Consider the following 14,780-nt stretch of genomic DNA (forward strand, 5'->3'; position numbering starts at 1 on the left):
CATCCTCACACCTCTGGATTCAAGTAGATGGCTTTCCCTAGCAAATGGCCATGGTGGATGCAGAGGGAATACAGGAGGAATAAGACTTTCCTGCTTTAACTGGTGCTATCTGGGGCAAATTCCCACTGTATGCTAGTTCCTTGGTGCCTCCAGCTGTTGTTCATTGTGAGGCACAGATGTTGTTAGCTCAGTGGCTTCTGTCCAACCACCAGATACTTCAGCAGAAGAGAACTCAGCCCATTATATGGAATTGCATTTCATGCTGAATAGATGGCATGGCATTTTTTCCCACCTGAACGGAGCAGGGAGTGTGAACAGAAATGTGGGAACATGGCACAAAATACTCTCCCTGTGCTGCTGTGTTCACCTTTCAACTTCACTGGCTCAAAACCAAGATCCTCCTCTAAAAATTGGTTAGAGAAACTACTCCTATTCTGACAGAAGAGATGGCTGGGCTCTGTCGCACAGGGCATGCTTCCATCAGCTGCTGCTGTACTCTGGGTCATCTCAGGCACAGCTACAGTTTCTGGAAAATTATATGTCTATTTTTCCAAATTTCTTTATGCTGACAGATGTCAGTTGTTTGTCTTCTGAAACTGGTCTTTTCAAAAATAGGTATTATATCCCTTTAAATAGCACAAACCACATGGGAATGGGATTATTTTTGTCCCTAGCTGTGTATAATCTGTTTTACTTCTTTTTTTAGTGAACCTAAAATCTTCTCAGGGCTTGTTCCTAATAATAATACTGAAAAGAAAGCATCATGTGACTCATACAGGAGTAGCAATGGCAATAGAACTGCATTGCCCTTCTATAGAGCTATCTCACCATACACCTCGAAGTATGGTCCAAACATGAACCCTCTCTCTCAGCTTGACTGTGAATTACAGTTTTTATTTTAGAACTATGGAAGCAAAAGTATGAAAGTTTTGAAAGGTCACCAAGGATAGAACAGGAGCCAGAAGGTCTGGATTTTAGCTTCATGTTGTGACTCTCAGCATACTTTCTGTTTGCCTTTGCAAACACTGCTAGCGCACCAACAGTTTAACCTCTAGGATCTGCAGAAGTGGGTCAAATTCCATATCAGTTTTTGGAAAACTCTATATTTGAGGAAAACATGCCAAAGAAGCATTGAACTAGTTTGACTTAGGTTACAGGGGCACTAGTCCTTAGATTCTCTGCTTCGACCACGAGCCTCTCAGTCCTCCAAATGAACACACACTCATCTCTTGCTCATAAGCATGTGAAGGAGGATCTTTAGCTCAAGATTGACCTCACTCAGTTGTCTTACTACCCCAGACTGTGGTGAATTACCTGATTTAAAGTCACTCTCCTGAGATGAACAGCAGATACCTTTGCAGAAGAGACACAAAGACTAGTTCATGCTTCTTCATATGCCAGGACAGCATGGAGAACAGGGGGGGCTGTAGCTGTGATGTGGATAAAGCACCTGCTTTTGTGCATGACTCCGCCCCATGGCAGTTTTGGAAAGGATCAGCGTGAGTGTGGAAGAAGGGAGGAGGGCTGACAGTTCCCTAGGTCTCCGTCTTCTTTCTTAACCAAATCTCTGTAACTACTGGGAGCACAGTCTGCTGTAGAAGATAAATTGCTCAGGAGCCTACACTCTCTTTCAGCTCATCAGTCCATGTGGGGCTGCAGGCTCTGGTCCCCGTGACACTTGGCTAGATCATTGCATTCACAAGTCCTTGTCCAGAGTCAGTCCTGCTCTCTGCTTTGACTGCCTGCTCCACTGTCTGTCCTCTGTATCCTTTACTGCAGCCTTTGCTGCTGGTAGCTGGTGCTGGAGATACCCCCATCCCCATTGGCCTGTTTTTGCAAGGAGGTTTGACTGGGGTTGTTCAAGCACTCAGGCAACTGTGTATTTTGGAGCTTGAGCAGAGCTTTCCTTCCCAAGCAGGTGGAAGTGTCAAAAGCGCGTTGCCCTGCCCCCTGGTTTTGTTCCCTCCCTGCCTTTCCTGTCCTGTTTCCTATTCCTACCTCTTGTGCCTGTTGACCTTTGAACTAACACAAGCACATCCACCTTGCACAGACCTTTATCTGCCTGACCTCCCTCACAGGAGCTACTAAGACATTCACTTGGTGTGTACCCCATTTACCTAGGCCATCCTAGCCATTGCTTCAACACATCTTTTCCTCCCATAGGACCCTTTACTGCTCTGTGCCTCCTCACTAATTTTGTCGTCACCAAATGTGTGGTCTTCCCAGCAGCTGACATGGTGCAGCATTCTGACCAAAGCCCCCCTTCTCTGTCCTCCTCCGTGGCTGCTGGTGCTGAAGATAGACCTTATCCTACGCAAAGCTGTCCCTGAGCGTGCCAGTGGGTGAGAGAATGCACCCTTGCATGTGGCTTTTGTTCTCAGGGCACAACCCACCTCCCAGAGCTGCAGATAAACACAAACAGCCTTATTCTGCAGTTTAATGAGCAAAGCAGAGCACTGCTTCTGAGCTGGTCCTTTAACAGCAAGGGCATCATCACATCCTGAGCCTTATGTAAGTAAATCTGTCATCAAGTTTTAGTCTTTCTTTTGTATAACTTTACATAGCAGCTCATCTTAAACTTGTAAAAATGTTTTGTGGGAAATTATGCGTGGGAGGTGGGCAACTCCTTCCAGGTATTGCCAGCTAATCTGTAATGCTCTCCTTTATCATAACAAATGAGGCAGGTTTCTCAAAAGCAGTATCTTGTGCTGTTCTTTTATCTCTTTTCTTTTGCTTTAAGTCTGGAGATGGAGTTATGCCCTGGACGAGGGCACAAAATGTGGAGCCAGGACTCCTAGCTTCTGTGTTGAGCACTGGATACTCACAGCTGTACTAAATCCTGCTTGTGCAGTATCTTTGTAAGCTGGAAGGGGCTGTAGGTGTTCAAAATACTGTGTTTAGCCCTGAATGTTATTAAATGTAGAGGAGGTAAAAAACCCCAGTGTCACAAAATGCCCAAAAAACCAGGAAACTGGAACTCTTTGAACTGCTTTTAACCTTGGGAAATAGAGGAACTTCTACATCCCAACAGTGCCTTCCTCTCCCACTATGCCAAAGGCATTTGTACTCAAAGCTCAAGGTTTTTGCAGCTCCTTGGGACAAAATGTTTTGTACCCCCTGGAATCTGTCATCATTTCATACCTTTTCTCTTCTGTTGAGACATCACTTCCTCCTCCAAACTGGTAGGTGGCACAGGATATATCACATCATCCCTGTGAAGAACACTTTGCATAAAAGAATCTTGGAATTTGGCAAAGCACAGGTCTCCTTCTGCAGCAGGGCTCATCTCCCCTTCAATGGAAATTAAGTGTCTAAATCTTTTTGTCTTTCCCTCTTTGTCAGTTTTACTCTGTGCTCTGGGGTGAAGTTTTGTCGTGCTACATTTATTTCTCCTCACTAAGACCTTCTTTATGGCTTTGATTTAAACTAAGTGCAGTCAGACACGGTGGAAGGCCATCATGTTCCAGTGCTGGGAATGGGCTTTGGGAGCTGTTTATCTTTTTTTCCAGGGATAACAGTACATTTGTGTTTGTTTTGTGTATGTCTTGGGCTTACACAAAAACTTAAGGATCTGATTCTGGTGGGTCATGCTGGCAGGTATCCAACCCCATAAATCTGGTCACTGTGCTTTTCCAAATGTTTATTGTGCTGTTTAAGCTTTTATGGGCTCTTGCGCGTATCACATATGGTCTGAATAAATGTAACGCTGTATTACTGTGCTTAGCTGAGATGCAGAAGAGCCTCCAAGGGGATCATTAGAGCTGGGGCAGCCATTGCCAGCATTTGGAGATGAGTTTCTTGGTTGAGCTTTTGCAGGGTTGCAGGGGTCTTCAGCTCTGTTCTGTTGGCTTTTAAATGCCACTTGATCTGAGGTTGCAGAGGTGGAAATAAGAAGCAGAGAGTGGCAATTTCTTGGATTCAGTCTGGGATTCTTGCAACAAATCTCCCCTTTCTGAAACACTAATAAGAAGGACTGGACTTTGCGTGTATTTGCTGCATTTCCTTTGTGCTGCTGCTGTGGCAAGGTCTGCTCTGATGACAGTGGGACTCTGGACAAGACTTCAAGGAGTCAGTGGATGCATAGTAGGGCAAAAATCACCTGCATCGCTCTAAGTAAAGAAACACCTACAGAGACTGTGTAAGAGTCAAGGCTGCGTTGCTCCTTCAGACAGATGGCAAAGAGGATATTCCCTGCCCCTCTGAGCCTACAGCTTCGCTTTGATCCTGGAGATCAAACATGAACCAGCCAGAATGAGCCAGCCAGGCTCCAGCTGGTGGGAACAGGAGCAGGACTTGCATTTGAAGGACAGCAGTGTGAAAGTGGTACCTGGCCCAGGCCACCTCTCCCTCTCGTGTCACAGTGCCAGCAGCAGGCAGGGAGCGTGCATGACACTGGGAGAGTGCCATGGTCCTGCTGCTTCACATCCTTGCTCTCTTCCGTCCCAACTGGACTGAGGAAAGAAACTGCAGAGGAAAACCAGCCAGACTCTGGCCAGCCCTAACAGCCATAACAGCAGCCAGGACAAGACCTTGGGACCTTCAGGGAATGGCCTGCAGTTCAGCTGTGGGCTTCCCTTCACTGGGCCAGTTCGCCTTCTGCTGCAGGCAATCCTTCTAGCACTGTCACTTCACTTCCACCACTGACCCCACTGACCCCAGGAAGATACAGGCTTGCAGTCAAGCTTGCTGCCTTCTTCAGCTCGGGCTTTCTGCTCCCTCACCTCTGCCCTGTCTGGCTATTCAAATTGCAAGTTTGAGGCAGAAAAAGGTTTGTGTTTCTGCAGCAGACATACAAGTCCCCATTAGGGTTGGCCATTAGGGCTGATAGAACATATACTAGCAGTAATTGCTGTCTGCTGAAATAGTGGAGGCTTCAAGAGGCACAGGAGAGGGATGGAGGAGGTAGACAGAAAGATAGGAGGAGTGGGGGCAAGGCCAGAAGCACTAGGAATCTGAGTCATTCCTTTGCCTCTGAAGAGCTGAATTGACACTGCAAAACCTATTCTGATTGCTTTTTATTTCTTAGGGTTTTTTTAATCCAGACTAAAAGTCGGATATCCTTTCTGTGTCAGCTCACATATTGCACTAGTGGAAAAATTGCTTAAAAAGAAAGAAGTGGAGAAAATATGTGTTTGCAGCTGGAGTGAGAGTGCTCCTGGCTGTAAAAATGGATGGTTTTCTCTACCTTCCCTGTTGCTTCAGGCTGAGGATTAAAATGTGGGTTACTGCTGACTGTGTTGAGATAGGAGCAAAACCTCAGGTAACTACTGCAACTACATTTAGAGAATTGCTTTTGCTGGATGCCATGTGCAGGAGGAGGAGTGACAGCACATAACTGCAACCCACTTGGGTGTGAAAGTGTTAATGTTTTAGAGTCTGATCCTTAGGAGCATGGGGACACTGAATAATATCACAGTGTTTTGACACCTAAAAGGAGTAGGGCAAGGAAAGAAAGCATCTTTTGAGCCTCACAGAACCTTTTGAACCATTTTTCTCTGGATAGAGGTTTTTCTTATGACCTCTAGAACATGAACACTCTTGGTGCAAGGTCATTTACAGAAGAAATCTCTTCTGCTGCGCTCTCCTCTCTTCGACCTTGAGGCTGTTAACATATCTTGGGTCAAACAGCAACATGTGAAGGATAAATGTTAATTATGGATAGCCTTAACACTCTAGTTGTGATGGGCTACAGTTTTCATTATACCAACAGCTTCACTTAGCCCTGGCTGATTGAATTTGGGGACTAATAATAGAAAATAATAGGAAAGTAATAATTCTGGCATGCAAACATCATGCCAAACCCAGCATGCACCTGAAGTTTTCTCTGTGCTGTGCTGCAAGGACTTACCTCAGGCTGCAATGAGGGAGGGACTGGAAACCACCTCCCCCACAGGGCACCAGCGAAGTCCAGCACTTGGGCAAGATCCTGCAACAAACCTTCAGTTCTTGCTGCAAGGGCGGCCACATGTTGTTTGGCACAGTGAGCAACCTCTTAGGGGTTGTGTAACATTACAAGGCAGACACCATGTGCAGTAACACTGTTGATGTCAGCTGAGTTACCCTGGGGATACATCAGTTCTTTCAGGATTTTTTTTGGAGTATGAGGTGGGGCAGTTTATTACTCACCTTTGCAACACGCTGTGCATCCTGCTTCCTGCTGCTGCACTTCATGGTGGTGGTGCTGCTTTGACCTGCAGGAAGGGTTTGAACCTGCCTGTGCAGAAATCACAGAAACAGAGACATTGCAAAGTGCTGACTTGACAGCTCAGAAACACTCTCCCTCCCCTCATTCAGTGCAGTGACTCCTCAGCAGGCTGTTCCCATTAAAAGCTATGATGCTGCTTCCACCACTGTGCTGCTACTCCCCCAAGCCTGTGCTTGATCCTTTGTTTTTTGTAAGGAAAAAAAAGTGGCGACCGTGAGCAGAGAGACTAAAGTCACTGTTACCTAAATCTGACGTGGGCTCAGGATAGGTAATAGCAGCAACAGATTTTGCCAATGGAGCTGATATTTGAAAACATGTTTTAGGTAAACCCATTTATTGGGTTTATAAGTAAAGGAGACATGGGACAGAGAGGACTTTATGCTGGAATAACCCACTGGCTTTCCTTTCTCTGCCTGCTGCAGGCTTGTGCTCAGAAGTCAAACCAAACCCCTGGAGTGGCTCTTAGGCTTCCCTTCCTGTAAGCACAGTTCTGGGGGGTCCCACTGCAGGCGTCGGGGGCTGGCTAGGAAGATGGTGGCAGAAGCAGCCTACTCCCATGTCCATGCTTCCTCTGCACATCCCAGGACTGCAACCTCCACAACCTCCAGGGAGAGGGGAGGGAGGTGAGAAATGCAGTGACAGGAACAAACTTCCTGCAGTGGAGCTGAGCTGGGGGATGGTTCTTATCACAAGAAAACAGCCCTGTTGGGGGCAGCTGGAGAGGAGCCGATCCCACTTTTCCTGAGCCCACCACCCTGCTCGCCCTGCAGTTCACCAACAACACAGGAGCCTCACCAGCTGGAACACACAACCCTGCCAGCCTTGCCTGCAGATACTTGCACGTCTCAGAAAGACAGGGGCTCGTGGCTTGGCAATGCTGAGGGAAATGCCATCCAAGCCACATGAGACAGAGAGGCAAGTTAGCACCAGGCTACCTGGGAGCACAGCTGCCTGTGAAGTGACTCCCAGTGCTGCAGGTATTGTGTTGGAAAAGCTGATCCTTGCCTGCCAGGGAACTCATCAGACTGTGCACTATGGTGAGCAGCTTTACCTCCTGCTTGGGCTCGGTCTGCTGCACACGGGCCAGGTTTTGGCTCATGGCAGCTTTTTGAGCAGGACCCTGCTCTTCTCCAAAAACCAGCATGAGCCCAACATGTAGGGCTGACCCTGTTCAAATTTTTTTCTCAGTCCACTTCAGTCCTCATTCATGTCTCCACTGCGAGAGATGAAAGGAGATGTCTCCACTGAAAGGAGATTGAGAGTAAGCATGTGTCTCTTCACACCCCTGCCCAAGGGGCTGGTTACATGGGAAGTGGAAAGAGAATTGTGCTAAACTGGAAGTTCCTGCTGAAGTGGAGCAGTCCCTCCACTGGTCCCGTATCGCTAGTCTAGGCATGGACTCTCAAAAGCCTCTTTAGGTCTGAAAGTGAAGCAGGGTGCTGCAGGTAGAGCATATAGGAGCAATCTCAGTATGAGTGCGGTGACACCTGGGCAAGAGAGTGATGATGCTGCCTATGTGTCGCTGCTCCCCAAGCCTCAGGAGCAATGGATCATCCATAGGTCCTCTCCTCTGATCCTTGCCGGCTGAAGATGGCTCTTGATTGAACTGATACGGCTTGAAGGCAAATGCTGTGTTACTTAATGTGACTCAGCTGCTGTTTCATCCCCCATGAACACCTTGTCTCTTCTATTGCCTTTTTTTATTGTCCCCTCCTTCCAACAGTTATTCTTGTCATTGGTGACCAATAGACAATAGACCACGTCTCATTTAGTCTCCCAGTAGATCCAGTGGAGGACCACACATGGGCACAGCTTATCAGCCTGAAGTGTGGGTGGGATAACGTGTTCCCCAGTGCTGGAAGAGGACTGATTTCATGAGTGCTGTTGCAGGGAGGACTCATGAGAAGAACAGCATGAAAATCAAGTTCGTGAAAGCTGTGTTAATGGAGACCATGTGCCAGGGGATGAATTGGACCCTTTACGTCAGTAGGAGGACTCACCAATAGGCAGGGAACAGCTTCCTTTCCGAGCCTTGCACAAGCTCTTTCAGTGTGTCCTGTCCTTCATTTTTACAGACCACATTGAGACTGCCATAAAATTGAGTTGGTGTCTAGTGTCTCACTCCCATTGCTGGCCTGTTTTACAAAGAACCTCCCTGGGAGGGGCCACTCACTCTGACATCCCTCACTAGCAATAGCTGGTCCAGCAAACATCTCCCAGTGAGGTGGGCAGGGTTCCACCTGCTCAGTGTCTTTTCCTTCCCAGAAATCCAGGAGAGGGACTTCCTCAGCACACTTCATCATGATGGAGGGCAGCCAGGGACACTACCAGGCACGTCCATCCCCTGTCCACAAAATGCTCTGTGTTTAATATTGCCCCAGAGGGCAGGGATTTCTGGCTGGTTTTCACAAAAAACTTAGCCAAAAGTCCATCATGTGTCAAAAGCTACGTGACACAGGGAATAATATTTTGCTCTTGTGTGCATGTGTATATACATGTAGATGTGTACAGTCGTTCTATCACAGCTGTAGTTCACCAACCCAGTGTCTGGCAATGACTTAAATTTTTTAAGGTTTCCACTTGGCGTGTTTTGCAGAACTCTCCAACCCTCTTGCAAAGCCGTATTTGTTGTACAGCTTGTAGCATCTGGTATAAATAGCTCCACTTGATGACAACGGTCGGGCATGGGAAGGCCCCAAGTTATGGATTCTGCAGGGAGCTACTGCCACATTGTGGATAGATGATGCTTTACATGCATTTATTGTGCAGCAAAACCCGCCAGCTGAGCTGGAAAAACAATGCCTTTGGTTTGGGTGGATGTTGGACACGGTGGTGTGTCTGTTCTGCTCTCTTGGGGGATGTGCCCTGCTTCACCCCCTTGCCATGCTCACCTGGTGAAGCTGACTTTCTCTTGGCTCTTGTGTCTCAGAGAGAAGGAATTCCTTTAGAAAACAGTGGGAGAGATGTGACATATTGCTATGAACAGATATGAAATAGCTTTTCCACCTGGCTTCTTATTAGGTGTTACAGCCCTATCTTTTTCCGTTGGTCGTATGATAGTCATTTTTTGGTATTTAATAACGTTGCATCTAGGACTTGACAAGGGAATGGGAAAGAAGCAGACTTGCAGTCTTGGACATTAATACTGATGACTCCAGAACCACACCTGGATCAGACATTTGTAAGCATATGGAAGAGATTGAAGATTATCTAATTGTCTCCTTAATACTCAGTACTAGACTGAATCATCTCCGCAGGCCTGGGAAGCTGTACAGATCACCAGGCTCTCCTTCCTGCTTCTCCACTAAGCTAAAGAGCCAACTTGGAAAGGGAAACGTTTCTCATCCCCAGCTTTGGCTGTGCTGGGGCACTCGGCGGGGTTTCAGTGTGGAAGGTGTCACTGGCTTGCTCGTGTTTTTGGCTGTGAAAGTCAGTGACAGCTCTTCTTATGGCCAGATTTTGTGCGTGATCCTGTTAGGGGAGTTGTCAGCACCTAATCCGGGTGCTTGCTGTCATCCAGATAGTATTGCCAGTGCATTGCATGTGCAGCCTGACACACTGTATATTAATCCAGGTTTTGGCTTGCTTGCTTGACCCAGGAAGGATTAAACCCCACCCCACATCTGCTGAGGCTCCCTTGGACTGCTGCCTCGTCACACTGGTGTTCTTTAGCAAAGCTCAGAGAAGGTCTTTCCCTCCACAGCTTCGCAGGCACAGCTCTTCCCTAGGTGGCAAGGACCTGCTTGTCCTCTATGTTTCCCATCCATCCATCCATGCATCCATCCGTCCATGCATGTATGCATCCATCCATCCATCCCTCCATTCCTCCTTCCCTTTCCAGCACAGTGGTACCTGCAGACTGCAGCCAGTCCTTACAGGAATCTGTCAGCCAGCAGCTGATCACCTCTTAGCCAGGACGAGTTAGTCCCTGCCAGGCCCTGCTCCTGCCTTGCAGTAAGATGAACAGCTATCCTTGTTGCTCCTTTTAACCTGGAGCAGGGAGCAGGTTGGAACACAAAGCCTTTGAAAAATGATGGCACAAGGACAAATTTCCAATCAAAGTCCTCCAAATACTGCTCTGAAGGAAAATTACTCTTCATTTGCGGGTGAAATGGAAGACTCGGTTCAAGGGCAGGAGTTGTGCAAAATAAAGATTTAAGTGACTGAGTAAAGGAAAGAATGACTGCTCCTGAGGGAAGGGGAGAGGGGCCTGGGACCTCACTAACTTGATTTAATCAAGCAACTTCTGGTGTTTAACAATTGCAAGCAACCATCTGACCCAGAGCTGGGCAATTTGCAAGCCACAGAGTTATGAACTGTTGGTAAAATGGTCTGAAGAGGAAAATACATTTGCAATTATGAACTGAAAAACATGAGCAATGGCACTCTACGTTTTGGAGGCTTGTCCAGCTGTTGTTGGGAGAGTTGGGGTCTCTGCCCCTTTCACAGCCTCCCACCTCCCACTTTCAGCAGCACCCAGAGCATCTCCCAACTGAGCCTTTGCAGGCAGCAGCCACCTCGGCCACAGGATGTCTCCTTGCAGGAGAGGAGCTGGGGTTGCACCTGGGCAAAGTGCTTCCTTGCTCTACACAGGTGGGTCAGTGTTCTAAGAAGGGAGGAAAAGCTGGGAACAGCTCCCAGCAATGGAGATGCTGACCTAGCCTGCGGATGTGTGGGCTGACCAAGCTCTGATTTGAGCTGCCTGTTCTCCTGCAGACCTGGGAAGAGAAATTTCCTCAAAGCTTCTGAGAAGAGGCACCAGTCTCAGTCCACTGACTTGAATCCCTTGAATTTATATTAACTGATTTGTCCTCACAAGTGCCGAGCATTCCCAACTGTGGCAGGGGTCCCCTTGTTGCAATGCCAGCTTCAAGTGGGACGTGCCTGGGCTAATTGTTTCTAGATTTGGTCAAGTGAGGTTTTCTTTCTTTTCTGGGAAACGGTCTGGTTTTTGTGCCCGTGGTATTTGCAGAGTGCTGACAATCCCCTCTTCCTTCACAATACTGCCCTGTCTGCTTAAGGTGGTGTTCCTTGGAGATGCGCTTTTTCCCTTTCAAGGCTTTTTACGTATTTTCCCATGTTAGAAAATTCAAAAAGGCAGCATGTGAAGCTGGCTCGGGCCAGAGAGTGTTGCTGGGGGCGGCAGCTTTGATCCTCAGTGGGAGCTTTGCAATAAACTTGATCATGCATTTTTCATAATTTTCTCTCTCTCTCTGTGTGTGTGTGTGCATGCGCCTTGCAGGGGGTACAGGCACTAATCCTGAACCTGCACTCAGCACAGGGGTAAAACTCACTTTAGTTCATGGCTGATCCAAATCCTTTGCATCCCCAGGGTAACTCCACTTCGAGTTACCCTACATGAAATTTGACCCTGACATCTAATAGCTAGGGAGCTGCTCCTGTCTTTAATCTCTCTGACAGTGCCTAGTCAGGGCTTTTTGAAGAATTTTGTGGTCTTTTCTTCCACATAAGCGCTACTTGTTTTGGGGTTTTTTTTGTGTGGAGTTTTGTACTGCTATCTGACCCATTTACTTGGAAGCCTCTGAGGAGGGCTTGAGTTAGAAGAGAGCTAGGTTTGTGATCCAAGGATGAATCTTTCACTGTTAATTGTATTAGCATTCATAATTGTATGCACATTTCTAAACTGTCATGGTTGCTACATCCTTTTAAAACATGGACAGGATATCAGAAGGGTTATGACTGCTCAGAGATTAGCAGAGAAGCAAGAAATTAAATTGCCTGATACCTCGAAAATGATGATGTGAGCTGTTTTGCCCCATTATATCAAAACTGACATAGGAAAAATAACTCAGGAATTAGGCTTTTAAAGCTCATTAGCCTTCAAGATTTAATTAGTAGCAAACCGGCTGTTTGATGGAGGTTTGAGGTGCCCTGTGCCTGCTGTTGCTGTTGGATGGGCAGACTCTGTGCAGTGGGAGCCTTGTTGGACAGGGCTGTGACAGGATTCATGGGATGAATGGGAGGAAAGGGTTGAGAATTCAGATTCTCTCTTTGTTGCAGATTTATTTTAAGGGATCAGCTTGGTCTCCCTGGCTTAGCCTGTGTTTTAGATCTCAAGCCAGCTCCTGGTACAGGTTACCTGTGCAAAACTTTTGGTTCTCAGAGTGCTTCCCACTCACTGAACTCATCGCACCTTGTATATGCTTTGTGCACAGTGATGGATTGTGTTTCACAGAGGTGACAGCAGCAACGTCTTGGTCTCGGAGGGTGTTTCTCCACAGCCCACAGCCCAGCATCTTTCACATAATAAGCACCATCACTTTTATTCTTTGTCTGTGTAAATCCTGGCAGAGAGGGTCTCGCTTCACGGACAGTGCTTGCACAGATGTTGTCACAATGCGTGTAGGAATTAATGGTTCCTGGCCTCCGCGGGAGCGAGGAGCATCCCGGCGGGTGCAGGGCGCAGCCGGCAGATGGAGCGCGGCTCCTCCGCACGGCCGCGCCCGGCACAGCGGCCCCGCTCCCTTTTCCCTGGGCGCGCTGCTCCGTGGGAGCAGAGCAGTGCGATAACGGATTGTTTATTGTGGAAACGTGCCACTTCTACTAGATTTACAGGCAGCTTTGTGGAGCTCCTGATCGCCCTGTATTTTTGTTTTTAGTCCGTTTCTCATCTTGATGCATCGTTGGTACGTGTCTAACCAGAGCTGTAAAAGACGCTAGCGGGGACATGATGGGGCCAAAGCATGGGGGATAGAAAGCAGCGGTCAGGCAGCATTTCTTCCTGGCGTTTGAGAAGTACCAGCAGGCTGTGTCGGCCCGGCAGTGACTGCTTCTCAGCAACTGACTTTACAGTCAGACTATTTTGTAGTTCCTTCAAGGCCCCGTGGTTTAGTGGCTGCACAGATGGCTGCAGTGAGTTCAGAGCAAAGTGAAATAACACTGATTCCTTCCATCCTGAGAAATTAGCAGCCTCTTTTGGGACCTACTAGTCAAAATCCCAGATCCAAACACCTCCGGACTTTCAGCAAAGTTTGAAACCAGTTCAGGACTGAATTTCAACTCTGTTTTTCCTGTGCCAAAACCCATAGAGCTGAATACCTGGGAACTATGAAGGTGGGTTAAGTCACGGACGAAATAAGCTCTGAGCTTTTCGTTGTCTACCTCTAATGCATCAGCTCTCCTAAAATAATATGTCTAGCATGGTTCATACCACAGTCACTGCCGTAATCACCACTGAAACCTGGATAGGTTAGAAATCCATATGTGGTTCTATGTCTGGGTTAATTTGGCAGACAAAAAGCAGTCCTCAAAAGGCAGTTTCTTCCTATCAAATCATCTGCCAATTTTAACAGTTTTGATTTATGCTTTTTGAAGTCGTTGATCTCTTTGCTGAAAGAGTTGAAGGCCATCTGCACTGGTGCTGTTATTGAATGAGCCTCCTCAGGAGCAAGACTGGCTTCCAGATGACAGAGTAGCTGGGAGCTTGTATCTTTTACTAGTGAGGTTTCTCTGCCTGTCTCCTTGGTCTCCTGAACTTCCTTAACTTAAACAAGTGCTTCCAATTACAGAAAAGTATATATGACATACATCAGGCAGGTTTTGTACATTGTAGTTTTAAGGGAGGCACAAGTATTGCACTTGTACTTGCTCCTTTACCTGCTATTCCAACCAAGCGTAGAGAGGAAATGTGCCTTGTGGGTACGTGACCCCCCTGGTTTGTCTAATGAAACTTTGTTTTGGGGGTTAGTTTTTCTGTCTTTTTTTCTTTGTCCCCGAAAGAGGACATTAATTAGCCCAGTTGGAAGTATACAAGGGCTGTTTTGTGTGGGGAAAACCAGGGTAGGTGGACAGTTCTTGGAACTGCTTGGACAGCAGACAGGAGCATGGAATAAGAGACCAATGAGAGGGTAGTTAGTTTAGCTAGAAAGACTGGCTGAGTGTAGCAGTCTGGAAAGTAGATCATCTTTCTGAAAGTCACAAAGAAAAAAAATAATGGCTCCAGATTCATCCCTTGTGTAAATCTTTTGAAGTTGGTGACTTACACCAGGATGATTTAACCCCATTAATTTTAATGGGTCACTGCAGTGTCCGAAGAGTTGGTTTTTTGCTGTGCTCTGTTCTGAGGCAGAGATAAAGCAGAGCCTTGGCGTCTAGGCTTCAGCCCAAGCTTGGTGTTCCCATGGGGCTGGCTTGGGCCTGTCCGTGTTGTGGCTGACTCCAGTTGGAGAGGGAAAAGGATGCAGGAGATGATGATGTGTCTGAGCCCCTGTCCCGTGATGGCTGGGTGCTGCCAGGACTCCATTGTGAGCCATAACATGCCTGAAAAGGGATATCTGATCTGAAAAACAATGATAGCCAGGCTAAGAGGGCATGCTGGAATCAACACCAACCCTCACTCTGCTATGGGTCTGCTAATCCAGAGTTATTAATAATTAACACATTAACCAGAGACAAGGAGGTGTGGAGCAGTGTGGCAAGGAAAGGAGTCCGAAAGTGAGCAGAAATCGGCACCAGATGAATCCTGTTGGGACTCAGTGGGCAGAGAGGGAAGGTCAGTGCCCTTGACACACAACGGGGACTCAGGGGCTATGGCTGGGGACAGGGATAAAGCGTG

General features: G+C 47.4%; 1 protein-coding gene across 6 annotated transcripts in view; it reads left to right on the top strand.

Annotated features, from left to right (window-relative positions):
* The window catches only part of SH3PXD2A (SH3 and PX domains 2A), a 260,591-nt gene that overhangs the window by 130,340 nt on the left and 115,471 nt on the right, over nt 1-14,780 (top strand). Inside the window, exon 1 of one of the 6 annotated variants that reach the window (XM_032694532.1) lies at nt 2,439-2,511. The exons of the other annotated variants lie outside the window; for them this stretch is intronic. Coding sequence (XP_032550423.1) covers nt 2,510-2,511 — 2 coding nt within the window. The 5' untranslated portion in view covers nt 2,439-2,509. Of the gene's footprint in view, nt 1-2,438; nt 2,512-14,780 lie in introns of those variants that run through there. 6 annotated transcript variants of the gene reach the window in all.

This window comes from Chiroxiphia lanceolata, chromosome 8, assembly GCF_009829145.1.
Source record: "Chiroxiphia lanceolata isolate bChiLan1 chromosome 8, bChiLan1.pri, whole genome shotgun sequence".
In the NCBI taxonomy this organism is placed as follows: Eukaryota; Metazoa; Chordata; class Aves; order Passeriformes; family Pipridae; genus Chiroxiphia; species Chiroxiphia lanceolata.